The 27,160-nt window shown below is 37.2% G+C and overlaps 1 protein-coding gene across 4 annotated transcripts in view; it reads left to right on the top strand.

Annotated features, from left to right (window-relative positions):
- Window positions 1–27,160, top strand: part of LOC122656761 — a 57,278-nt gene that overhangs the window by 26,594 nt on the left and 3,524 nt on the right. The window contains exons 4-5 of one of the 4 annotated variants that reach the window (XM_043851400.1): window positions 6,134–6,200; window positions 6,289–6,650. The exons of the other annotated variants lie outside the window; for them this stretch is intronic. Coding sequence (XP_043707335.1) covers window positions 6,134–6,200; window positions 6,289–6,342 — 121 coding nt within the window. The 3' untranslated portion in view covers window positions 6,343–6,650. Of the gene's footprint in view, window positions 1–6,133; window positions 6,201–6,288; window positions 6,651–27,160 lie in introns of those variants that run through there. 4 annotated transcript variants of the gene reach the window in all.

Genomic DNA, 27,160 nt, shown 5'->3' with positions numbered 1-27,160 from the left:
CACTCTACTGTTTTGAATAATTACTCAAATAAGTTTTGATTTAAAAACCCAAAATCGAATTTCAAGAAAACATTTGCTATTCAACCTCTTTAAACCTGAGATTCTAAGACTAAAACTTTTAATTATAGATCTGAGTACTGTTCACTGCTTATTCATTACTTTAGATCACTAATTAAATTCTATTTCTGCCCATCGATTTCTTTTCTCAGTCTGGAATTTCACTTTCCTAATCATAGCAGGAAGCCTCCATAATTTAAAATCTGACCATTGAATTTCATCCCAATTTGGTTAAGATGTGACTAGATCAGACTTGCTGACCATCTTATATTTAACTTCTCATAATTGTGGTTTGTTCCTTTTATCCTGTTATTCTGGAATTTTCTGTTGGTTTCTTAACCCTAGCCTTTAGGTGTTCTAGAATCCACATTACTCTTATATAGAGCTCAAAAACTAGTTAAGTCCTAATAGAATTACCGTGTCACTCGTATAGAACTCAAAAACTAGGAAGTCCTACTAGAATTCAAACTAGTTGTTAAGGACAATCTAGTACTCTAATTACCAACTCTAATACTGACCGAATAATCCTAATTTAAGTATGAACGTAGCTAAATTAAAGCAAAACCAAAATTCTGAAGCTGGAAAGTGGGGGAACTGAAGTCGCAATCCTGCTATGCTGAGCTTGCTTTTGATTTGGATCATCAATTCATCATATGGCCAAAGCGACACTAGTAGTTTGAATCTGGACAGCTGCAACTCAGATTGAAAGAAGAAATCAAAAGTTGCAGGTGTGGGTGGCGCCGTGATGGTGGTGTGGTACTATGGATGAATTTGAACTGGATAAAACTCCTCTTGATTGGCTGGTTAACTTTGATTTGAACTTGGATAGCTGCTGGGATAAAAAATGACACGTTCTATGCTGATTGGAGTGTTAACAGTCCTACTTGGATAGAACTAGGCCACCTGAGCAATGCTCTGTTTTCCCTTCTCGAGCTAGTTTGTTTTCTTATGTTTTTTCTTCTTATTCTTCTCTTTGTACCTCTCTTCTAAGTGATTAATGCGTCGTCAAAATCAGTTTGATACACTAAACTAAAGGTGGAATAGTGGAATACCTTTTCCAGCAAAGGGATATGGGAATAGCCATGGCTGTAACTGAACACTTCTTACTGGTCAAAAGGAACACCTAGAAGATCAGAGTTGTCAGTGTCTAGGGACCCGAGGCATTGGAGGGGGCCTGGATGCAAGTCAACACCAATAAGGTGACCAAAGTGCCCGCCCAGGTGACGCCTTGGCAGCTATGTAAGAGATACCTGCTCACAGCAATGGTGATGCATGGCAAAGAAGGTCCTAGAATCCCTTCTTTTTCTTCTCAGCCACTTATTTTATTTTTTGAGCCACCATCGAACTCTTTGAGATCTTTCAATCCATCAAAACTTTTTTAAAATAGAACAAAAATTTATTGAAAATGACGAGAACTCACAAAACCCGATAATGGCATACAACTAATGAATAATGATACAGGCTTTGAGATCCCTTACATAAAGCATCACCTTCTCCAAGTAATACACTCAGTAGCCCACCCACTCCACCCATCTGTCCCAACCAGTCCATAAAGAATCCTTCATAGATCTTCAATTTTACTCTATTCTTAACTTTCGAATTACAAGATTATTCAGTTCAGCATATTCTCACCTCATGACCTCAATACTAATACCAATCTTTCTTCTTTTTGACTTCCCGGATTATTCAGTTCTACATTTTTCACCTCAATGTTAATACCAACTTTTCTTAGACCTTCACTAGTTCCTGCCTTTTAGGTCCATCCCATTACTTCTCCTATGAAAGAGGATTAAGCTACGAGTGTCTATTCTCTCTCCATAAATATATATATATAGGGTTCATCTTGTTGCCACCAAAATGGTGAAGTGAGAAGTTGTAATCTTCTTTTGATTGTCCCTTGTCTTATTCCCTGTTTAGGTGTTGTCCTATAGGGTTGTGGACGCCTATTGGACCTATTGGTGTAGTTTACGTATGGGTAAATGGGTGTTCTCACAATAGGAGGGTTGTTCCTACTGTGAGTAATTGTCCAGTGGTAGATATACTGGCCCTGTTCTACTGCTGAACTGGTTTCTCATCCTCCTTCTCTGGTTCCATCATTATATCCTCAGTCTGTGTCACTGGTGGGCAGATTACTGAATTCTTTATATTGTTACATTCCCAAAAATTAACATAGGGGTAAAAAAGGTTTTTTCAAAATAATTTGAAAGTGACTTGTCATTCTTTCATTATTAAAAGCTACATACTTTTCAAGTAGGCATGTGAAATGATTGGATTTACCCTCAGTGAGAAAATGTTTTATACTAAAAGGACAAAAAAAGTAGGGTTACAACTTTTTCACGAGCCTTGATTATAACAAGATTTTTGATATATTCAAAACTTGGAAACAGCCTCTCCTACGAAGCTAGGGGTAATGTTGCATACATTTGCCCCTCCCAGACCTTGCGGTAGCGGGAGACTTTCACACACATATGTTGATGTATACAGTGACACTACCCTTCCCTAACACTTTGAGCTTTTAGGTGAAACGCTAGCGAACATGGTATCAGAGCAGGGTGGTCGAGTAATCAACTCCTCGGAAGTGCATCAGAAGAGTTTTCCCAATATTTCTTCTCCTCACGTGCAAAGTACTATGGCACACATGTGTTGGGGGATTTGATGTATGCATTGACGTTGCCCTTCCCTAGCAGTTCGAACTTTTAAGTGAAATGGTAGTAAACAACGTATACATAAAATGAAGCACGCCTAGCATAGATTAGATAGCCCTTCTCACTTTTTGGGTGATCCACGATCATTTTGATATTGATCTCAGCTTGGCAATAGGTGAGTGGTTATTCCAAAGAAATGGTAGGTTTTGCTCAAGCTCTGTACTGACCTTTTTTATTGATTCAGCTGAAGTGCTGAATTAGTTCTCTTTGTAAATGAATTTTTTAGGAACTTGTCTGAAAGTAGTTTCTGAAACATTTTGGCTAACAATTTTTCATAGAAACCAATGTTGTCATGCCAAAATTATGCACTTTTTCTGCAAAGTATAGGTCATATTCCTCCATATATATTATTAGGTCATACAACATCCAGTATAAAATAGTGCTTAGACCACCAACCCTTAAACTCTTCACCCTAATAGTTAAGCAAACACAAGGAAAAACAAAAAGGGAATAGTATCTTTAATTGTCAGGGTTTTCTACGCTCTTGACAGAGAATTTGTTATTTATTTATTCTTTTTTCTTAAAAAAATAATTAATTATTCTTTGTAATGGGTTGTTGTAGGATACCATGGTGGCTCATGAACCGTTGCCCCCAAAAAAGAAATAAAAGACACATACTAATACATGAAGAGGGACCATCTAAATGAACCTCTATAGGTGTATTTAGAACTTGACACCTTTTAATTGCCCTTTGTCTTATTCCCAAAAGCTATTTAAGTATTTTCCAGGCTCCCAATTTATTATACTTCAAAATTGTATTTTATATGTATCATAAGCACATTCATGCATTTCTTGACATTTCTATGTGTATCTTGCGTCTTTGCAATGCAATACGATGCGTCTCTTAATATCACCCCTCCGATATGATAACCGATACCGATACTTAAATCCTTGTATACACACACGCACACTTGAAATGAAGCATGCCTAGCATGGATTAGATAGCCCTTCTTATTATTTTGGGTGATCCACGATCGATTGTGATATTGCTCCTTGCCTGGCAGTAGGTGATTCCAAAGAAATGGTAGGTCTTGCTTAAGCTTTGTGCTGAACTTTTTTACTGATTCAGCTGAAGTAGTTGTCTTTGTAAATGAAATATTTTTTAAAAAACCTGTTCGACAGTAGTTTCTGAAACATTTTGGCTAACAATTTTTGTAGGAACCAACAAAGACATGCCAGAGTTACCATGCACTTTGACTGCAAAACATAGTTATTTATTGTTAAAGGTTACTCACAATAGGGGGAGTGTCCCTATCATAAGTTATGTTGAGTTGTAAGGTTTAGGTATATTTATGTCTTTCAGTTAAATGTTACTTACGCTAGGGGGAGTATCCCTATCGTGATTTATGTTGAGTTGTAGGGTTTAGGTATATTTATGTCTCTTTTAGTTTCCTTATTACTTTGTAATTAGTCTTAGGCAGTCTTAGCCTTGTCCAATGAATACTCCTACAGTCCTACTAGGAGTCTTGTCTGGTTTGCTATTATAAAAAAAAGATGATAACCACGCTAGATATACAAGTTGAATCTATCGTGGTTCAACAATTCTCTTCTCTTCTTCTTCCATTGCTCTCTCTCTCTCTCTCCTACTTTGCAAGTACTGGTTTCAGATCCTGATTTGTTTCATGGTATTAGAGCAATGAAGAAGATGAAGAAGAAAAAAAATCTGTAAGTCTGAGAAGAGGGAAGGTTTGTTGGAGTTCCTTCATACTTGAATCATTCTTCCTGAATAAATTTCTGCAACTATTTTTTCCTGCTCTACACGTCTTGTCCATGTGATTCCCAGCACCTCAGGGTTGGGAATGAATCATTAGAACTCCCTGGTGGTAAAAGCCCAATCAGCCTAAGATTTGGGTCAAAGTATGCCTATATCTAGGCGATTCAAACCCTATAAATTATCCCACATAATCCTTCTTTGTTGTGAGAGTTGCAGAAAACATCAGCTCCAATTCCTTAACCTCTGCTAGGTCCGATTTCAGCTACTAAGTACCATTCAATCACTTGCTATTATGGGTGTTTGCTGGTTGGAATAGATAGGAGTTAAAGTCAGTAACATTTGCTTGCAATTTCAGATCAAATCGAGTTCTAATAAAAGAGTTCTCTCACCTGAACCGAGTTAGGGTCTTTCGCTGTTGCTGTTTTAAAAGTGTGGTTGAAGAAGAAGCTCTTTTTTCTTATTTATTATTAAAGCGGCTGCTCTTGATTGTGGGATTTATGTTATGCTGGTTATTGCTGCCATATGATGGTGAATTATTCTTTATTCTTTATTGCTCTAGATTGAAGATTATTATTATTATCTGCTCAAGTCATCAACGTCATCAACTAAAGATTATTATTATTTTCTTCGTGCCATCTACTCGTTTCCTCATCAACAATGTTATCTATGAAAATAATTATTTGTCTTAATCAGTAACAACTTTATGTTGTTTGGTTCACAACAACCTTCGTGTCTGGTTCATAGTAACCTGATGCTGCTACTTGGTCTATAACAACCCGATGTTTTTACTTGGTTCCTTGCAACCTGATGTTGCTACTTGGTTCCCAGCAACCTTATGTTGTTACTTGGTTCCCAGTAACCTTATGTTGTTACTTGGTTCCTAGTAACCTATATTGTACTTTTAAGTATTAACCGGTTTGTAGTCGTCTATACTGCAATTTTCTCTGTGATCTGTATTTAGGGCTCATAAGTGCATCGCTATTTGAACTTTTATCTGTCTTCGTTGTGAAGATTACTACATACTAGTCTTCTTTGAAAATTGCTTATGATGTTGTTGCTGCTATGATATTTTGGCTTGCGGTTGGTGTTCTCTACCGCATATTTTGTTTGTTGTTGGCTACATTTATTCGACCCAAAGATTTTTCTCTACTATTGTTGATGATGATTGGTGTGCTTGAGGTTGTATTGTTACCAACATGAAGCTTTCACTGGCGTCTACAACTGCTATATATGTACAAGACTGGTCCTGCGATTAATATCTATACTTGTTTTAAGGTTACTCACAACAGGGGGAGTGTCCCTATTGTGAGTTATGTTGAGTTTTAGAGTTTAGATATGTTAATGTCTCTTTCTCTTTTAGTTTCCTTATTCCTTTGTAACTAGTCTTAGTCTTGTTTAATGTATACTCCTACTAGTGACTATTTGATTTGCTATTATAAATAAAGGATGATAGCCGGATAGTTATACAATTTGAATCAATTGTGGTTCAACAATTCTCTTCTCTTCTTCTCCCATCATTCTCTCTCTCTTCTACTTTGCAAGCACTGGTTTCAGATCCTAATTTGTTTCACTTAGAATTCTGGTTTTCAAACTCTGTATACCTCTTTTGTTTCTGTTGCATCTCCTGTGCTGATAGAGCAAAGTAACTGTCTTGTAGCTGGTCAACTACTTATGATGAACTACTTTCGACTAATGAGCCTTTTCCCCAACCAATCCCATTGTTTGTAAGTTATTAAGCACCTTGTTTTTTTTTTTGTTGTATTTTGAGCTTTGTGTTCCTATACTTAATCATTTGTTTGTTGATTCATGCAGGAGATGGTAGATTTTTTAGTTGATATATGGCATGAAGAAGGACTCTATGATTAGATAATCGTGTAATTTTCTCTCTGGCCAGTAAGAGCATCTGCTTTTATTTACAGAGACTGATTGAAGATGAAGGATACCTATACCATATCAACATTTAACCTACAAAACCAGCCTGATCATTTTAGTCTGGTTTTCTCATTGATAATGACAATATTTAGAATTTTCATAAACAGAATGTACTGAGGAATTGTATTTGTGAAGTATTGTAATCTTCTTGGGGTTTCAATTCAAGCGTTTAGGCTCAACTTGTTTATGGACATGTTATTGCTCCAATCCTTAGCTAAGATGGAACTGTATTTTTCTTCTCTCAAGCAAGGTACATGGGAGGCATTTGGAATTGGCTTCATTTTAAATTGTATGTTGGGTTGCATTGTTGCCAATAACAGTGTTTCCCAGGACCATTGATTGGGTGTTAAGACTTTTTGGACCACTTATCTTGGGTTTATGCCAAAATTTCCAGATTGGGTAATTGGATGGTTGAGGGTGCCTGATGACCTCCGATCCAAATGGCCTCGAGTCCTAGTCATGTTTAAATACATTGCCTATAACATTGCATATCATCCTCTAGGGTTTACCACATACATCAACATTAGGATTTGGATTTTGGAACTGCTCCAGAGCCAGATCTGTAGCCACCAACCATGAGAGCAGATGATGACGCACTCTTTTTTGAGCAGTTGCAGGGCTCTTGTTGCAGTTGTGATCTTGGATGTGTTTACTTCCTAGTTTTATTTCCCATGAATGAAGTTGTTTGATACCCAATGATGTTTTGCAATCAATTGGATTCTATAAATGCTAGATTTTGGAACGGGTTATCGGATGGACATAGATCCAACAGGTCTTTAACTTCTTGGGGTGTTTGTGTCAACTAAAGTTTAGCAGAGGGCTGGGATTTAAGGAAGAGCGTTGTTCATAATACTACTATTCTTACTAGGCTAGCATGGAGGCTTCTCACTCGGCCACATGAATTGTGGGGCTAAGGTTTTGAAAACTAGGTATTTCCCCAACGCTTCTCTCTTGAGCCGATCAACTTTAAATCAGAAGGACTGTTAGTATGGAATGCTGTGATCATGGTCCATTATCCTCTGGTATCTGAAGAAGTCCCACTCTGATGCCTATGCCAACACAATTTCTGGGTAGAAACATTGGAGGATGTAAGAAATTTCTGTCAACCATGTCCCATATTAAAACTAGGAACTCCATAAAAGATTCAATGAGTTTTGTTGGGTGCCACAGCAGTGCTAATACATAGTAATCCAAAATCAATATTAATAGACCCCTTCTCATTCATTAATACAACAAAGCCATATACTGGTATTAGCTTCTGCTTGGGATGGGAAACTTGAGTCATCAATCCAACCTCAAAGATTTCAAGTTAGGTTGGAATTTGGATTGTGCCCAATTGCCATCATAAGAATCATAAATTTCTTGCAATGGTAAGTGGGGTAACTAGAATTAGTCGAATAAGATAATAAGAAGAATATTATTGAATTTGGAATCCAAAACCCGGAGAAGAAGAATTTGGCCTTTGATTTGTACAAGATCCTCTTAAAATGAAGTTCTTGAACTATATAGATTTATATTATTGTATTATATCATAAACGAAGTCTCATGTGTTTGTCTAATCACATTAGTAACCAAAAGTTCAACTCGACTGTCGATTCCCGCCACCATGGCAACTCGGTTGTACCACAATCATGTGCGACAACTGATTGGTGATGATGGCTCGTCCTCTCTCTGTCAGGGAGAAACCATGAAACTGGTTGCAGCAATGATTCTATAAATTGAAGAACCGAAGAAAAGAAAGTTGTTTGGTCACATTTCGGGAGAGGGGAAGAAAAGAGAGACTGGTTGCAGGTCTCCGTTCTGCAGATCGAAGAATGCTTGGTTTAATCTCGGAGAGCCGGAGAGGAGAGGGGAAGAGGAGAGAAAGAGAGAATGTGTGTGTGCAGGAAATGAGGTGAGATGTGTAACGTATTGGACACGACTCATGTTAGGGAAAAAAAAATTTTGAAAAAATTACTAACTGTGCTTCACTTGCTCCGTTTCCTTCCGTTTGTCTGTGGACAAATGTCACAAGAAGAGATAATGGGGAGTGTTATATGGTACCCCAAGGGGAGTTCCGATCTGCTACCCACATGGGGACGGGTGGGGACAGATCTGAACCCTCCATGGGGGTGTGGGACCCACCTCTAGGGTGTGGGACCCACACCCCATGGAGGGTTCAAATCTGTCCCCACCCGTCCCATGTGGGTAGCTGATCCGAATTCATAAGTATAGGAGAAAGTTTTCCCACACCCATGGTGAAAGCTTCACCCAAAATCCTAGGGTAGTTGAAGGTCTGAAATACCTTCCCCTTATTTTTTACACCCATCACATGATAATGATGGGTATCGTAGACTGAAAACCTCTTTCACCATGGGTGAAGGAAAACTTTCTTGTTCACAACACACTCCATAATGATAAAACTCTTATTTCATCTAATGAAATGAAAAACCCCACCCCTTTTGGATGCCTCACGCGCAATCTCATTAGTACCTTAAATTGAGCTTCAAGAGGTCGATAGATAGGGGTGTAAATGGGTTAGGTTGGGCCGGTTGTTAAAAATCCCAATCCAACCCTAAGGTCTCTTAACTCGGCCCAGGCCCAGCCCATCCTTTCAGGCTCAACCTAACCCAGCCCAGCCTTGATTGACTCTGGCAGCCCATTTATATTGCCATTTTTTGTCCCTATATGCATTATGAAAAAATGAAATAAGTTCAAAACTAATCATTCTTAAAAAATATTTTTAACCTAATATAAATCAATAAAATGTAGACCCATTATCTATCAATAAGATGTAAATACAAATATCAAAATAAAAAACAGTTCATATGTCATAAGCAAACTTCAAATTCAACCCCCCGCCCTCAAAAAAAAAAAGAAAAGAAAACTTGATAAATAATCTTTAATGGACTGAAGATTATATTTTTATATGGGAGAGTTTTTCCTACACTGCTTGAGTGTAGTTTTGGGCAAATAATGTAACCCCCTTTGGAATCTAACAAAAGGGGTAGGGGTATAATGACATATCACCCCTTGATCACATGAACAGTGATATGTGAGGGGGTGTGCAATTTCGTTTTTGAGTTGATGTTGTACAAAACCTTTTCCCTTTTTATATACATAGATTGAGATAGATATAGTGTTTATAGCGTTGGGTCTGTTCAGACCAGCCTCAGTCCAGTCTAGCCTTGCCCAACATTGGGCTTCAAAATCCCAGCCCAAGTTTGCCTTGTGGGTTGAACAGTTCAGCCCAGGCCATGTCCGGGCTTAGGGTGGGTTTGGGCAGCCAAGCTTTTTTGACACCCCTATCCATACACATTAATATCTTGATTTTTAGTAATTATAATCAATTATAACCCAATGGTTAAATATATAAATAAATTGAAAAAGAATGATTGTCTGGTTGTGTGGCTCTTGAGTCCAAATACATGAGCATGTGAAATTATCGCCCCACCCTTGTAAAATAAAAAATCCCATTCATGTTGATGCCTCTGCGCATGCGCTCATTTACCCCCACATTGGTATAGGCCACGTGACCATGCAACAGTCTCTTGCCCATAAAAAAATTAATGGTTTTTATCCATTTGATCAATTGTAATCGGTGGTATCAATATAATTAGACCAAAACAAACTGAACAAATATTAAAGATTTTCTAAATCAAAACTCAAATCAGACCAATAAACAATTCTATCATTGTGGTTTCAGAATTTTCGGTTACTTCGAACAGTTCCATTAGTTTGGTGACGTGGTAGAGGCATGGGATGAACATAACATAAAGACATGGTAATGTGGTGGAAAGAAATTTTTTCTTTTTTGTAAAAGTAGCATAAAAGACTTACCACACAGGTTTATAACAAAAACATATTTTGTCCGGAGGGAATCCCAGCTGCCAAACCTGAAATCTGCAAATCCTTTCAAATGAAGATTTTTCAATTTTTAGCAAGCTTCTCCGCTTGCATTCCTCGTAAGCAATACATTGTTCGTCGTCCTCTCCTGCTCCAGCCACATGAAATCTTAACTGCCAAACCTGAAATTTACAAATCTTCTCTAATGACGATTTTTCAATTTTTTCCATTCATGTTGATGCCCCATCCTTGTAAAATAAAAAATCTCATTCATGTTGATGTTCCTGTGCATGCTCTCATTGACCCCCACATTGGTGCAAGCCACGTGACCATGCAACAATCTCTTGCCCATAAATAAATTAGTGGTTTTTATCAATTTGATCGATTTTAATCGGTGGTATCAATATAATTAGATCAAAACAAACTGAACCAACATTAAAGTTTTTCTAAATCAAAACCCAAACCGGATCAATAAGCAATTCTATTGCTGTGGCTTTAGAATTTTAGATTAATTCGAGCGATTCCATCAATTTGGTGATATGGCAGAGGTATGGGATGAACATAACATAAAGACATGGTGATGTGGCGGAAAGAACTTTTTTTTTTTTCTTCTTTTGTGGTAAAAGTAGAAGAATGGACTTAAATTACAATTTATAAAGAACTCAGAGGCGCGTAGGTATATAACAAAAACATATTTTTTTCGAATGGAATCCCAGTTGACAAACTTGAAATCTGCAAACCCTTTCTATTGACGATTTTTTTTTTATTTTTAGCAAGCTTTTTCGCTTGCATTCTTCGTAAGCAATACGTTGTTTGTCGTCCTCTCTCGCTCCAGCTACAAGAAATCCCAACTGTCAAACCTTAAATCTGTAAATCATCTCTAATGACGATTTTTCAATTTTTAGCAAGTTTCTCCGCTTGCAATCCTCATAAACAATACGTTGTTCTTCATCCTCTCTCGCTTTAGCAACATTAAATCCCAAATGCCAAACCTGAAATCTGCAAATCTTCTCTAATGATGATTTTTTCAATTTTTAGGAAGTTTCTTTGCTTGCTAAAAAATCTCATTCATGTTGATGCCCCACCATTGTAAAAAAAAACATCTCATTCATATTGATGCCCCTATACATACTCTCATTGATCCCCACATTGGTGCAGGCCATGTGACTATGCAACAATCTCTTGCCCATAAATAAATTAGTGATTTTTATCCATTTAGTCGATTTTAATCGGTGGTATCAATATAATTAAATCAGAAAAAATTGAACCAACGTTAAAGTTTTTCTAAATCAAAACTCAAATCGGACCAATAAGCAATTTTATCGTTGTAGTTTTAGAATTTTCACTTAGTGCGAGCGGTTCCATCAGTTTGGTGATGTGGCAGAGGCATGGGGTGAATATAACAATGTGGCGGAAAGAACTTTCTTTTTTGGTAAAAATAGTAGAAATGACTTAAATTGTAGTTTATAAAAAATTCAGAGGCACGTAGGTTTATAACAAAAACATATTTTTTCCGAAGGGAATCCTAACTGTCAAACAAGAAATCTGCAAATCCTCTCTAATGACGATTTTTTCAATTTTTAGGAAATTTCTTTGCTTGCTAAAAAATCTCATTCATGTTGATGCCCCACCGTTGTAAAAAAAAATATCTCATTCATATTGATGCTCCTGTGCATACTCTCATTGATCCCCACATTGGTGCAGGCCACATGGCCATGCGACAATCTCTTGCCCATAAATAAATTAGTGATTTTTTTTCATTTGATCGATTTTAATCGGTGGTATCAATATAATTAGACCAGAACAAACTGAACCAATATTAAAGTTTTTCTGAATCAAAACTCAAACTGGACCAATAAGCAATTTTATTGTTGTGGTTTTAGAATTTTTAATTAGTTCGAGCGGTTCCATTAATTTGGTAATGTGGCAAAGGTATAGGGTGAACATAACAATGTGGCGAAAAGAACATTTTTTTTTTTTGGTAAAGGTAGCAGAAAGAACTTAAATTGCAGTTTATAAAGAACTCAGAGGCACGTTGGTTTATATCAAAAACTTATTTTGTCTGAAGGGAATCTCAGCTGCCAAACCTGAAATTTGCAAATCCTTTCTAATGGCAATTTTTTGATTTTTAGCAAGCTTCAATGCTTGCATTCCTCATAAGCAATACGATGTTCGTCATCCTCTCTCGTTCCAGCAACATGAAATCCCAACTGCCAAACCTGAAATCTGTAAATCCTCTTTAATGGTGATTTTTTGATTTTTAGCAAGCTTCTCCATTTGCAATCCTCATAAGCAATACGTTGTTCTTCGTCCTCTCTCGCTCCAGCTGCATGAACCCCTAAATGCCAAACTTGAAATCTGCAAATCCTCTCTAATGATGATTTTTCAATTTTTAGGAAGCTTCTCTGCTTCTTAAAAAAATCCCATTCATGTTGATGCCCACCCTTGTAAAATAAAAAATCCCATTCATGTTGAGGCTTTTGTGCATGCTCTCATTGATCCCCACATTGGTGCAGGTCACGTGACCATGCAACAATCTCTTGCCCATAAATAAATTAGTGATTTTTATCCATTTGGTCGATTTTAATCGGTGGTATCAATATAAGTAGACCAGAACGAACTGAACCAACATTAAAATTTGTTTAAATCAAAACTCAAGCTAGACCAATAAGCAATTCTACTGTTGTGGTTTTAAAATTTCAGATTAGTTCTAGCGGTTCCATCAGTTTGGTGATGTAACAGAGGCATGGGGGTGAACATAACATAAAGACATGGTGCTGTGGCGGAAAGAACTTTTTTTTTTGGTAAAAGTAGCAGAAAGGACTTAAATTGCAGTTTATAAAAAACTCAGAGGCAAGTAGGTTTATAACAAAAACATATTTTTTTCGAAGGGAATCCCAGCTGCCAAATCTGAAATATGCAAACCCTTTCTAATGGCAATTTTTTGATTTTTAGCAAGCTTTTTCACTTGCATTCTTCGTAAGCAATATATTGTTTGTCGTCTTCTCTCGCTCCAGCTACATGAAATTTCAACTGCCAAACCTTAAATCTGTAAATCCTCTCTAATGACGATTTTTCAATTTTTAGCAAGCTTCTCCGCTTGCAATCCACAGAAGCAATACGTTGTTTTTCGTCCTCTCTCGCTTTAGTAACATAAAATCCCAACTTCCAAACCTGAAATTTATAAATGCTCTCTAATGACGATTTTTTCAATTTTTAGGAAGCTTCTTTGCTTGCTAAAAAATTTCATTCTTGTTGATGCCCCGCCAATGTAAAATAAAACATCCCGTTCATATTGATGCCCTTGTGCATACTCTCATTGATCCCCACATTGACGCAGGCCACATGACCATGCAACAATCTCTTGCCCATAAATAAATTAGTCATTTTTTATCCATTTGGTCGATTTTAATCGGTGGTATCAATATAATTAAACCAAAACAAACTGAACCAACATTAAAGTTTTTCTAAATCAAAACTCAAACCGGACCAATAAGCAATTCTATCGTTGTGGTTTTAGAATTTTCACTTAGTGCGAGCGGTTCCATCGGTTTGGTGATGTGGCAGAGGCATGAGATGAACATACCAATGTGGCGGAAAGAACTTTCTTTTTTTTGATAAAAGTAGCAGAAATGACTTAAATTACAGTTTATAAAGAACTCAGAGGCGCGTAGGTTTATAACAAAAACATATTTTTTTCGAAGGGAATCCCAGCTGTCAAATCTGAAATCTGCAAAACCCTTTCTAATGGCGATTTTTTGATTTTTAGCAAGCTTTTTCGCTTGCATTCCTCGTAAGCAATACGCTATTTGTTGTCCTCTCTCACTCCAGCTATATGAAATCCCAATTGCCAAACCTTAAATCCGTAAATCCTCTCTAATGACGATTTTTCAATTTTTAGCAAAGCTTCTCTGCTTGCAATCCTCATAAGCAATACATTGTTCTTCGTCCTCTCTAGCTTTAGCAACATAAAATCCCAACTGCTAAATCTGAAATTCGCAAATCCTCTTTAATGACGATTTTTTCAATTTTTAGGAAGCTTCTTTGCTTGTTAAAAAATCTTATTCATGTTGCTGCCCCAGCATTGTAAAATAAAACATCTCATTCATATTGATGCCCATGTGCATACTCTCATTGATCCCCACATTGGTGCAGGCCATGTGGCCATGCAACAATCTCTTGCCCATAAATAAATTAGTGGTTTTTATCCATTTGATTGATTTTAATCGGTGGTATCAATATAATTAGACCAGAACAAACTGAACCAACATTAAAGTTTTTCTAAATCAAAACTCAAACTTGACCAATAAGGAATTCTATCGTTGTGATTTTTGAATTTCCGCTTAGTGGGGGCGGTTCCATCAGGTTGGTGATGTGACAGAGGCATGGGGTGAACATAACAATGTAGCGGAAAGAACTTTCTTTTTTTGGGTAAGAATAGCAGAAAAGACTTAAATTGCAGTTTATAAAGAACTCAAAGGCGCGTAGATTTATAACAAAAACATATTTTTTTCGAAGGGAATCCCAGCTGTCAAACCTGAAATCTGTAAACCCTTTCTAATGGAAATTTTTTGATTTTTAGCAAGCTTCTCCGCTTGCATTCCTCGTATGCAATACGCTAGTTGTCATCCTCTCTCGCTGCGGCTACATGAATTTTCAACTGCCAAACCTGAAATCTGTAAATCTTCTCTAATGGCGATTTTTTGATTTTTAGCAAACTTCTCCACTTACAATCCTCATAAGCAATACGCTGTTATTCATCTTCTCTCGCTGCAGTTACATGAAATCCTAATTGGCAAACCTGAAATCTACAAATCCTCTCTAATGACAATTTTTCAATTTTTAGCAAGTTTCTTTGCTTGCTAAAAAAATTACATTCATGTTGATGCCCCACCCTTGTAAAATAAAAAATCCCATTCATGTTGATGCTCCTATGCATGCTCTCATTAACCCCCACATTAGTGCAGGCCACGTGACCATGCAACAATCTCTTGCCCATAAATAAATTAGTGGTTTTTATCCATTTGATTGATTTTAATCGGTAGTATCAATATAATTAAACCAGAACAAACTGAACCAATAACATAGTTTTTCTAAATCAAAACCTAAATCGGACCAATAAACAATTCTAATGTTGTGGTTTTAGAATTTTAGATTAGTTTGAGCGGTTCCATCAGTTTGGTGATGTGGTAGAGGCATGGGGTGAACATAACATAAAGACATGGTGATGTGGCGGAAAGAACTTTTTTTTTTGTAAAAGTAGCAGAAATGACTTAAGTTGCAGTTTATAAAGAACTCAGAGGCGCATAGGTTTATAACAAAAACATATTTTGTCCGAAGGGAATCCTAGCTGTCAAATCTGAAATCTGCAAACCCTTTCTAATGGCGATTTTTTGATTTTTAGCAAGCTTTTTCGCTTGAATTCCTGGTAAGCAATACGCTATTTGTCGTCCTCTCTCGCTCCAACTACATGAAATCCCAACTGCCAAACCTTAAATCTGTAAATCCTCTCTAATGGCGATTTTTCAATTTTTAGCAAGCTTCTCCGTTTGCAATCCTCATAAGCAATACGTTGTTCTTCGTCCTCTCTCGCTTTAGCAACATTAAATCCCAATTGCCAAACCTGAAATCTACAAATCCTCTTTAATGACGATTTTTTCAATTTTTAGGAAGTTTCTTTGTTTGCTAAAAAATCTCATTCATGTTGATGCCCCACCGTTGTAAAAAAAAAACATCCCATTCATATTGATGCCCCTGTGCATACTCTCATTGATCCCCACATTGGTGTAGGCCATGTGACCATGCAACAATCTCTTGCCCATAAATAAATTAGTGATTTTTATCCATTTGGTCGATTTTAATCGGTGGTATCAATATAATTAAACCAGAACAAACTGAACCAACATTAAAGTTTTTCTAAATCAAAACTCAAACCGAACCAATAAGCAATTTTATCGTTGTGATTTTAGAATTTTTGCTTAGTGCGAGCGGTTCCATCAGTTTGGTGATGTGGCAGAGGCATGAGGTGAACATAACAATGTGATGGAAAGAACTTTCTTTATTTTGGTAAAAGTAGTAGAAAGGACTTAAATTGCAATTTATAAAGAACTCAGCGGCGAGTAGGTTTATAACAAAAACATATTTTTTTCGAAGGGAATCCCAGCTGTCAAATCTAAAATCTGCAAACCCTTTCTAATGGCGATTTTTTGATTTTTAGCAACCTTTTTCGCTTGCATTCCTGGTAAGCAATACGCTGTTTGTCGTCCTCTCTCGCTACTGCTACATGAAATCCCAACTTCCAAACCTTAAATCTGTAAATCCTCTTTAATGGCGATTTTTAAATTTTTAGCAAGCTTCTCCGCTTGGAATCCTCATAAGCAATACGTTGTTCTATGTCCTCTCTCGCTTTAGCAACATAAAATCCCAACTGCCAAACCTAAAATTTGCAAATCCTCTCTAATGACGATTTTTTCAATTTTTAGGAAGCTTCTTTGTTGTTAAAAAATCTCATTCATGTTCATGCCCCACCATTGTAAAATAAAATATCCCATTCATATTGATGTCCCTGTGCATACTCTCATTGATCCCCACATTGGTGCGGGCCACGTGACCATGCAACAATCTCTTGCCTATAAATGACTTAGTGGTTTTTATCCATTTGGTCAGTTTTAATCGGTGGTATCAATATAATTAGACCAGTACAAACTGAACCAACATCATAGTTTTTCTAAATCAAAACCCAAATTGGACCAATAAACAATTCTAGTGTTGTGGTTTTAGAATTTTAGATTAGTTCGAACGGTTCCATCAATTTGGTGATGTGCCAGAGGCATGGGGTGAACATAACATAAAGAAATGGTGATGTGGCAAAAAGAATATTTTTTTGTGTGGTAAAAGTAGCAGAAATGACTTAAATTACAGTTTATAAAGAACTCAGAGGCGTGTAGGTTTATAACAAAAACATATTTTGTCCCGGAGTGAATCCTAGCTGCCAAACCTGAAATATGCAAACCTTTTCTAATGGTGATTTTTGGCAAGCTTTTTCACTTGCATTCCTCGTAAGCAATACGCTATTTGTCATCCTCTCTCGCTCCATCTACAAGAAATCTCAACTGCCAAACCTGAAATCTGTAAATCCTCTCTAATGGCGATTTTTTAATTTTTAGCAAGCTTCTCCGCTTGCAATCCTCATAAGCAATACAATGTTCTTCGTCCTCTCTCGTTCTAGCTACATGAAATCCCAACTGCCAAACCTGAAATCTGCAAATCCTCTCTAATGTTGATTTTTCAATTTTTAGCAAGCTTCTAAAATCTCTCAAGTCTCTCTCTATGTTTTTTTTTTTTAATTCTTATAATTTCCTTTAATGCCCCTCACTACCTCTCTTATTCCCTTCTGTTCATATTCTAGAAACTCTTCCAAGTCTGTCCCGAACAGTAAATCTTAAAAAAAAAAAAAGAGCGACCAAGTGAACGGAGCTCCTACTACTGCAGGGTCTGGGAGGGGAAAATATATGCAGCCTTACCCCCGCTTCATAGGAGAGGTTGTTTTGAATCCACAACCAACAGGTTACAATAGAACAATTTAACCGTTGCGCCAAGGCTCGTCTACCCCTGAATCTTGTTATATCCTCTTCTTTACTTACCTAGTGAACCCTTCACCCTTGACAATTCTGGTTAATTACCAGATTGCCACTTCTTCATTGTAATTGAATTTTTCCTCCCTTGGGTATGCCCATATTTGAGTTTAAACCCGGGATTGCATGGATTATTTACAGATTTGCTATTATCTTGTTCATATTGGCTATGGTTTGCATACCAACCATTGGAGCAACTCAATATTTTGGGATTATTGTTATTGTCTGCAAGAAGCATTTGACCAGAATTTGGGAGGCGTCAGCCCTTTGGTTTTGGCTAGTGGTTCTACTTCCTACAACTGTGTTTCCGCCCTGATGTATGATTTGGTTCCTGTGGCTGGGATTTCTGGTTTTATTATGAAATCTACCTTGCGGTTGGAGTTCTTTATCTACTTTAATCTGATTTATTGATGTTATTGCGACTGCTCTGGATTATGGGATTTATTCATTGTTAATCTTTTGTGATGCTGGTTATTGCAGCCATATGATGATGAATTATCTGTTATTGCATCCTCTGCATTATTTGTCCACGTGTAGTGCTACATGTGAGTGGGAGATTGGAGATTCTTATCTAAGACATTTGAAGATTATTACTATTATCAAAATCTGCCAGCAACATAGTGTCATCTACTTGTTTGGAGATGATTATTATTTGTTCATGTCCTCATCAATGATTTGTTCTTATAAAGATGGTTACTTGTTCGCAACAGCCTTATACTGTTACTTGTGGTTCCTAGCAACCTTATGTTGTTGCTTGTGGCTCCCGGCCAGCAACCTTATGATGTTACTTGTGGTTTGCAGTTGCCTTATGCTGTATTTGTTATGTGTGGTTTGTAGCTACCTTATGTTGTACTTGTGGTTCACAGCTACCCATGTTGCTCTTTTATCAGTGGTTCGCACCAGCCTATGTTGTACTTTTATCAGTGGTTCGCACCAACCTATGCTGTACTTTTATTAGTGGTTCACAGTAACCTATATTGCACTTTTGTCAGTGGTCCGGATTAACCTATACTGTACTTTTATCAGTGGTTCGCAGTAATCTATACTGCACTTTTAGCAGTGGTTCACAACAACCTATGCTGCACTTTATCCGTCTTCTTTGTGAAGATTTCTACTTGCCTTCCTTGAGAAGGGCTTATGAAGAAGTTGTTGCTGCTACGACTGTTTTTTGGCTTATGGTTGGTGTTCTCTATTGCTTATTTTGCTGCTTGTTGTCTAGATTTATATTACACTGAGATTTTTCTCCACTGTTGTGCTGATGGAAAGGTTCTAAATCTTGTTTTCAAGGCCTGAAACTAAGACATGTCGGTTCTCGTTTCGAGGTTTCGACCATGGGTTTCGTTTTGGCCAGGCCTAAAACCGAGACAACTTGAAGATTTCGGTTAGTTTCGACAGAGTTCAGTTCCATGGCTGTCGGCTGATGGTTGATGTGCATGTTAGTGTTGCAATTGAAGGGGAATGTTAAAGTGTATCGTGAGGGGGGGGTGTACCCTTTATTAATTTGTGGGAGTTAGTCTTTAGTCTTGGAATTTGTTTATGTTAGTCTATGTTAAGGAGTGTTGGTCATTGTCATTTTTTTTTTTACTTGTTTGACTCTAATTGTAATTAGATTGTCAATAAGACACTTGATGATAAAGCTAAGGACCTAGGCCACAATAGGCTAAGATTCTGAATTCTATTGTGGCTTCTAGGATTTTCCCACAAGTTCTTTCTCTTTGTTCCCTTCATCTTCTCCCTTCCACTATCGCAAATTCGCAAGTACTGGTTTTCAGGTTTTTGGATTTATTACAATTATCTCTTTTCCTGACACAAGTTTGATGGATATTATCCTATTGCCAATTCTTTTAACATCTATAACATCATTTTTTAATCCTTATCTACTACTATTCCCACCTACTTCTGTTATATTTGTCCCCTATACCAAGGTTTATAGTCATCTAATTCCTTAGCTTTTTTACCCTTCCATCTACTCTTTTGTAGACAAGCTATACAAATCTTCTTCTTCTCATTATATCTCTCAATTCTATGCTCTTTCCTTTTAAAGTTCCTATTTTCCGAGATGTTAATCTAATCTTATGCTTTTGGACTAGCTTTTTTACGAGCACTTGTCCATTGTGCAAGAATCCTAGTTCACCCTAATTGAGCGTTAAAACAGTGTGCCACTTATAGGGGATGCCCTAGCTAATCTTTGCTCACTATCCATTACACCCAGTTTATAGTGCAGTGTGTCACTTGCAAGGATGCCTTAGCGTAAGGGTGCAAATATAAAATTCTAGGATCCATGCAAAAGTTTTTGGCTGAAGTTCTAACAATGTCGGCTGCCAACCTGATGCACCTACCGTCCTCCTTTGTCTTCTGCTCCTAATGCTACCTAGATTTAACTATAGAATCCATCCTTACCAATTGAACCCATAAAGTTGAATTGGCATGAAAGGTAAATAAAATGCATCCTCAGTGCAAAACTAAGCATAATGCATAAGCACTCGAATATGTATGTTTGGGAACCCAGACCGAGAACCGGCTCCAATTTGGCTCTTAGGTCTTGTAGGATATTAGTAGTTTATTTATTTATTTTATTTCTTGCATTCTTTTATTTTGGGTATGTTACATAGTGGTAGAGTTCCATCCCATTTTAGCTTTTAGAGTTTGAATAGGAGTCTTTATTTCTTTCTTATTTTTTTTTCCTATTTATATATACTCAACATTGGAAAAACAAATTTTGAGAATGAATTGAATAGTTGAGTTCTATGAGAGCCTGCGTGGCCGGTGTAAAATTCCTACCCCTTTCTGTCCTAGCGTTAACAGCAGCCCAAAAAGGCCGGTGTAGATCGCTCTCTCCCTTTTTCCTTTCAATCTCGAGCACACACAATGAAGCCGTTGACAGTCAAGTGAATTCCAATCCATGAAATAATTTGATCTATGAACAACATCGTTGTGATAAGGTCGTAATGCCAGAAGAATTATTACTGCACTCCCCTGTGTGATCTTGTTTGCAAAACCCTATTCCATGACCTTGGAACATAGGAGCTCTTCAAATCAAAACTCAAGTCTGAGTTTTGTCCCACCGCGAGTACTAATTTCTTCAACTTGATCTCCCTTGTGTCATATTGTTTCATCTTCTTCAGATTTGGGATGGAAGTGCCTTTTTTCAATTCCCAAGTCCTCCATTATTGGGAGGTCTGAACCTGTAGGTACCGTTAGCTATACTTTCAGTGATTTAAATCTATGTCAGTTGTTGATCGATGCAGCTGCTATGGACTGCATTCGGTGGGGCATTGAATTAGAATCCTTTGCTTGAATTCTCACTTCGAATTAAGTCTTCTAAAGGGAGTCTCTCATCTGAAGGGCTCCTGGTTTTCTACCACGTTTTTATTTCTCTCTCTTCTCTCCCAAAATACGAAACATATCTCTTCTCTCTCCATGCGATCTGTTCTCATTATCCTTTTTCTTATCTTCTCTTCTCAATTACTCAGGTCAGTATAGTATTCTTTTTTAATCCTGCGCATGTCTGTTTCTCTCTTTCCTATTAATTCTGTTTGCTATAATTTCTTAACTTCAATTTGTACTTATTGCATGATCAATTACAGAATTGATTCTTTATTATTCAGCTACAGCATTGATTTGTCATTAACTCCCTGCCATTACTGCCATCAATCTACTGTTTTGGCTCTTAAGGATTTAAATCAGTTTTGATATCAAAACCCAGATCGAATTTCAAGAATCCTTGAGCTATTCAATTTCTCAAAGCTTGAGATTCTAAGACTAAATCTTTTAAGGGAAAAAGAACTCTGTTCTTGGAGCGTGCTTCCTACGCCCAGACACAGGATGAGGCAAAATGGCCGCCCCGCACCCATTGTCAGGTGGAAATCCCGCCTCTGTTGATGCTTCTGTGTGTGAATACCATTGGCCCCGTGCTGTCACAAGGACCATGCTTCTGGATAAAACACTCTTCCCATCTTTTAATTTTAGATCTGAGTACTGTTCACTGCTTTATTCATTACTTTAGATCCTTAATTAAATTCTATTTGAAGATCCAACTTCTGCCCATCGATTTCTATTCTCAGTCTGGGATTTCCAATTTGGTTAAGATGTCCACCCTGACAAATAGACCACTCGACCTGAAATTTGACTAGATCAGACTTGCCGACCATCTGATGTTTAACTTTATAATTCAGGTTTTCTCCTTTTACCCTGTTATTCTGGAATTTTTCTGTTGGTTTCTTAACCTTAGCCTTTAGGTGTTCTAGAATCCACATTATTTGGTGTCAGATCTGAAATTCTTTATTCCCGACGATGATCGATTATGATTTTCTTGCTCTTCAACTTCGCATGGAGAGACGTATGAAGAAATTTTAAGATGGATTGTTGAATCTCCTATTGGTATTTGAAATTTTGCTGATAATACTAAAACATCTATGCGATAATGTATTGAGCATGAAGAAAGCTTCAGAAAACGAATCACAAGTGGAAGAAGATCGAACAGCAGAAGAACCTGATGAACATCAAGAGATGATTCCAATTGAGGAAACACAATTCATAGAGATCGAGACTTTTGATTTCCTTCTTCTTCCACAGATCTTGAATGTGAGGAAGCCGATCATTTTTTAATATTGTCGTGCGGTGCATTGGATAATCATACCATCAAAGTCGACGATCGTGGATGCAAATCGAGTGGTGTTTGATTCTCCCCTTCTATAAAACACGAGGGCGACTTTTTTTCAATACCGGGGGAATTGATGCAGTTAAGGGTGTCCAATCGGGTCAATTGAACCTCAAAATACTTTAATTTAACCTTTGGTTGGGTTCTACGGGCCTTGGGCTTGTTATTTTTGTGTTTTATATTATTATGGGCTTCTTTTATAAGCCTAAAAATTAAAATACTTTAATTTAACCTTTGGTTGGGTTCTATGGGCATTGGGCTTGTTATTTTTGTGTTTTATATTGTTATGGGCTTCTTTTATTAATCCAAAAATTAAAATACTTTAATTTAACCTTTGGTTGGATTCTATGGGCCTTGGGCTTGTTATTTTTGTGTTTTATATTGTTATGGGCTTCTTTTATAAGCCCAAAAGTTGGGATTTAAAAAGGTACACGGGATTACGTGATGGATAAGATTGTATGGGGTCCACTAGTAGATTTTTAGATTTTGATAGTCTTTTCTTACTTTTTAAAGGCTTTTAGTCTTGTTACTTGTCAGGAAGTCAACATTAGGTTGTAGTCTATTTCTATGTTTTTTTTAAGCTTGGAACCCCGCTAACGATTGAATTGGAATGAATGGATTAGTTTGGAAATCGCCTTGTGTGGCTGGGCTCTCTTCTCCCCATATACTTTCTCTCTCCTCTCTCCCAAAATACGAAACAGATATTTTCTATCTCCATCCGATCAGTACTCCGACCCTTTTCTCTTATCGTCTCCAAAATCGAATTTCAAGAAAACATTTTGCTATTCAACCTCTTTAAACCTGAGATTCTAAGACTAAAACTTTTAATTATAGATCTGAGTACTGTTCACTGCTTATTCATTATTTTAGATCACTAATTAAATTCTATTTCTGCCCATCGATTTCTTTTCTCAGTCTGGAATTTCACTTTCCTAATCATAGCAGGAAGCCTCCATAATTTGAAGTCTGACCATTGAATTTCATCCCAATTTGGTTAAGATGTGACTAGATCAGACTTGCTGACCATCTTATATTTAACTTCTCATAATTCTGGTTTGTTGCTTTTATCCTGTTATTCTGGAATTTTCTGTTGGTTTGTTAACCCTAGCCTTTAGGTGTTCTAGAATCCACAGTACTCTTATATAGAGCTCAAAAACTAGTTAATTCCTAATAGAATTACCGTGTCACTCGTATAGAACTCAAAAACTAGGAAGTCCTACTAGAATTCAAACTAGTTGTTAAGGACAATCTAGTACTCTAATTACCAACTCTAATACTGGCCGAATAATCCTAATTTAAGTATGAAAGTAGCTAAATTAAAGCAAAACCAAAATTCTGAAGCTGGAAAGTGGGGGAACTGAAGTCGCAATCCTGCTATGCTGAGCTTGCTTTTGATTTGGATCATCAATTCATCATATAGGCCAAAGCGACACTAGTAGTTTGAATCTGGACAGCTGCAACTCAGATTGAAAGAAGAAATCAAAAGTTGCAGGTGTGGGTGGCGCCGTGATGGTGGTGTGGTACTATGGATGAATTTGAACTGGATAAAACTCCTCTTGATTGGCTGGTTAACTTTGATTTGAACTTGGATAGCTGCTGGGATAAAAAATGACACGTTCTATGCTGATTGGAGTGTTAACAGTCCTAGTTGGATAGAACTAGGCCACCTGAGCAATGCTCTGTTTTCCCTTCTCGAGCTAATTTGTTTTCTTATGTTTTTTCTTCTTATTCTTCTCTTTGTACCTCTCTTCTAAGTGATTAATGCGTCCTCAAAATCAGTTTGATACACACTAAACTAAAGGTGGAACAGTGGAATACCTTTTTCAGCAAAGGGATATGGGAATAGCCAAGGCTGTAACTGAACACTTCTTACTGGTGGAACACCTAGAAGATCAGAGTTGTCAGTGTCTAGGGACCCGAGGCATTGGAGGGGGCCTGGATGCAAGGCAACACCAATAATGTGACCAAAGTGCCCGCCTAGGCGACCTAGGTTGCTAGGGGGCCGAGTAGGTGACTCCTTGGCAGCTATGTAAGAGATACCTACTCACAGCAATGGTGATGCATGGCAAAGAAGGTCCTAGAATCCCTTCTTTTTCTTCTCATCCACTTATTTTATTTTTTGAGCCACCATCGAACTCTTTGAGATCTTTCAATCCATCAAAACTTTTTTAAAATAGAACAAAAATTTATTGAAAATGATGAGAACTAACAAAACCTGATACTGGCATACAACTAATGAATAATGATACAGGCTTGAGATCCCTTACATAAAGCATCACCGCATTTTAGGCTCTATCCTACATATGCTTCTCAACATTCCACCTTTAGCTGAATCATTAGCAAAGGAATTCACTGATCTCTGCCTCCAGTGGTATGATCTGTCAAAACGTTACTCAACTCTGCCCAATCATCACACTGCCACCTCTAGAGCCCTAATAGATGGGTTTCTTGAATCAAGGAACATGTCTTCTCCAAGTAATATACTCAGTAGCCCACCCACTCCACCCATCTGTCCCAACCAGTCCATAAAGAATCCTTCATAGATCTTCAATTTTACTCTATTCAGTTCAGCAGATTCTCACCTCATGACCTCAATACTAATACCAATCTTTCTTCTTTTTGACTCCCCAGATTATTCAGTTCTACATTTTTCACCTCAATGTTAATACCAACTTTTCTTAGACCTTCACTAGTTCCTGCCTTTTAGGTCCATCCCATTACTTCTCCTACGAAAGAGGATTAAGCTACGAGTGTCTATTCTCTCTATAAATATATACATATAGGGTTCATCTTGTTGTCACCAAAATGGTGAAGTGAGAAGTTGTAATCTTCTTTTGATTGTCCCTTGTCTTATTCCCTGTTTAGGTGTTGTCCTATAGGGTTGTGGACGCCTATTGGACCTATTGGTGTAGTTTATGGTATGGGTAATTGGGTGTTCTCACAATAGGAGGGTTGTTCCTACTGTGAGTAATTATCCAGCGGTAGATATACTGGCCGCCCTGTTCTACTGCTGAACTGGTTTATCATCCTTCTTCTCTGGTTCCATCATTATATCCTCAGTCTGTGTCACTGGTGAGCAGATTACTAAATTCTTTACATTGTCACATTCCCAAAAATTAACATAGGGGTAAAAAAGGTTTTTTCAAAATAATTTGAAAGTGACTTGTCATTATTTCATTATTAAAAGCTACACACTTTTCGAGTAGGCATGTGAAATGATTGGATTTATCCTCATTGAAAAAATGTTTTATACTAAAAGGGCAAAAAAGTAAGGTTACAACTTTTTCACCAACCTTGGTTATAACAAGATTTTTTATATATTCAAAACTTGGAAACAACCTTTCCTACGAAGCTAGGGATAATGTTGCATACATTTGCCCCTCCCAGACCTTGCGGTAGTGGGAGACTTTCACACACATATGTTGATGTATACAGTGACACTGCCCTTCCCTAACACTTTGAGCTTTTGGGTGAAACGATAGCGAACATGGTATCAGAGCAGGGAGGTCGAGTATTCGACTCCTCGGAAGTGCATTGGAAGAGTTTTCCCAATGTTTCTTCTCCTCACGTGCAAAGTACTACGGCACACATGTGTTGGGGGATTGTTGATGTATGCATTGACGTTGCCCTTCCCTAGTAGTTTGAATTTTTAGGTGAAATGGTAGTAAACAAGGTATACATAAAATGAAGCACGCCTAGCATGGATTAGATAGCCCTTCTCACTTTTTGGGTGATCCACGATCATTTTGATATTGATCTCAGCCTGGCATTAGGTGAGTGGTTATTCCAAAGAAATGGTAGGTTTTGCTCAAGCTTTGTACTGACCTTTTTTACTGATTCAGTTGAAGTGTTGAATTAGTTCTCTTTGTAAATGAATTTTTTAGGAACCTGTCTGACAGTAGTTTCTGAAACATTTTGGCTAACAATTTTTCATAGAAACTAATATTATCATGCCAAAATTATGCACTTTTTGTGCAAAATATAGGTCATATTCCTCCATATATATTAGGTCATACAACATCCAGTACAAAATTGTGCTTGGACCACCAGCCCCTTAAACTCTTCACCCCAGTAGTTCAGCCAACACAAGGAAAAACAAAAAGGGAATAGTATCTTTAATTGTCGGGGTTTTCTACGCTCTTGACAGAGAATTTGTTATTTATTTATTCTCTTTTCTTAAAAAAATAATTAATTATTCTTTGTAATGGGTTGTTGTAGGATACCATGGTGGCTCATGAACCTTTGCCCCCCAAAAAAGAAAAGAAAGACATACCAATACATGAAGAGGGACCATCTAAATGAACCTCTATAGGTGTATTTAGAACTTGACACCTTTTAATTGCTTTTTGTCTTATTCCCAAAAGCTATTTAGGTATTTTTCAGGCTCCTAATTTATTATACTTCAAAATTGTATTTTATATATATCATAAGCACATTCATGCATATCTTGACATTTCTATGTGTATCTTGCGTCTCTTAATATCACCCCTCCGATACGATAACAGATACCGATACTTAAATGCTTGTATACACACATGCACACTTGAAATGAAGCACGCCTAGCATGGATTAGATAGCCCTTCTCATTATTTTGGGTGATCCACGATCGATTGTGATATTGCTCTCTGCCTGG

This window comes from Telopea speciosissima, chromosome 3 (assembly GCF_018873765.1).
Source record: "Telopea speciosissima isolate NSW1024214 ecotype Mountain lineage chromosome 3, Tspe_v1, whole genome shotgun sequence".
Lineage (NCBI taxonomy): Eukaryota > Viridiplantae > Streptophyta > Magnoliopsida > Proteales > Proteaceae > Telopea > Telopea speciosissima.
This window is presented reverse-complemented; position numbering and strand designations above follow the sequence as displayed.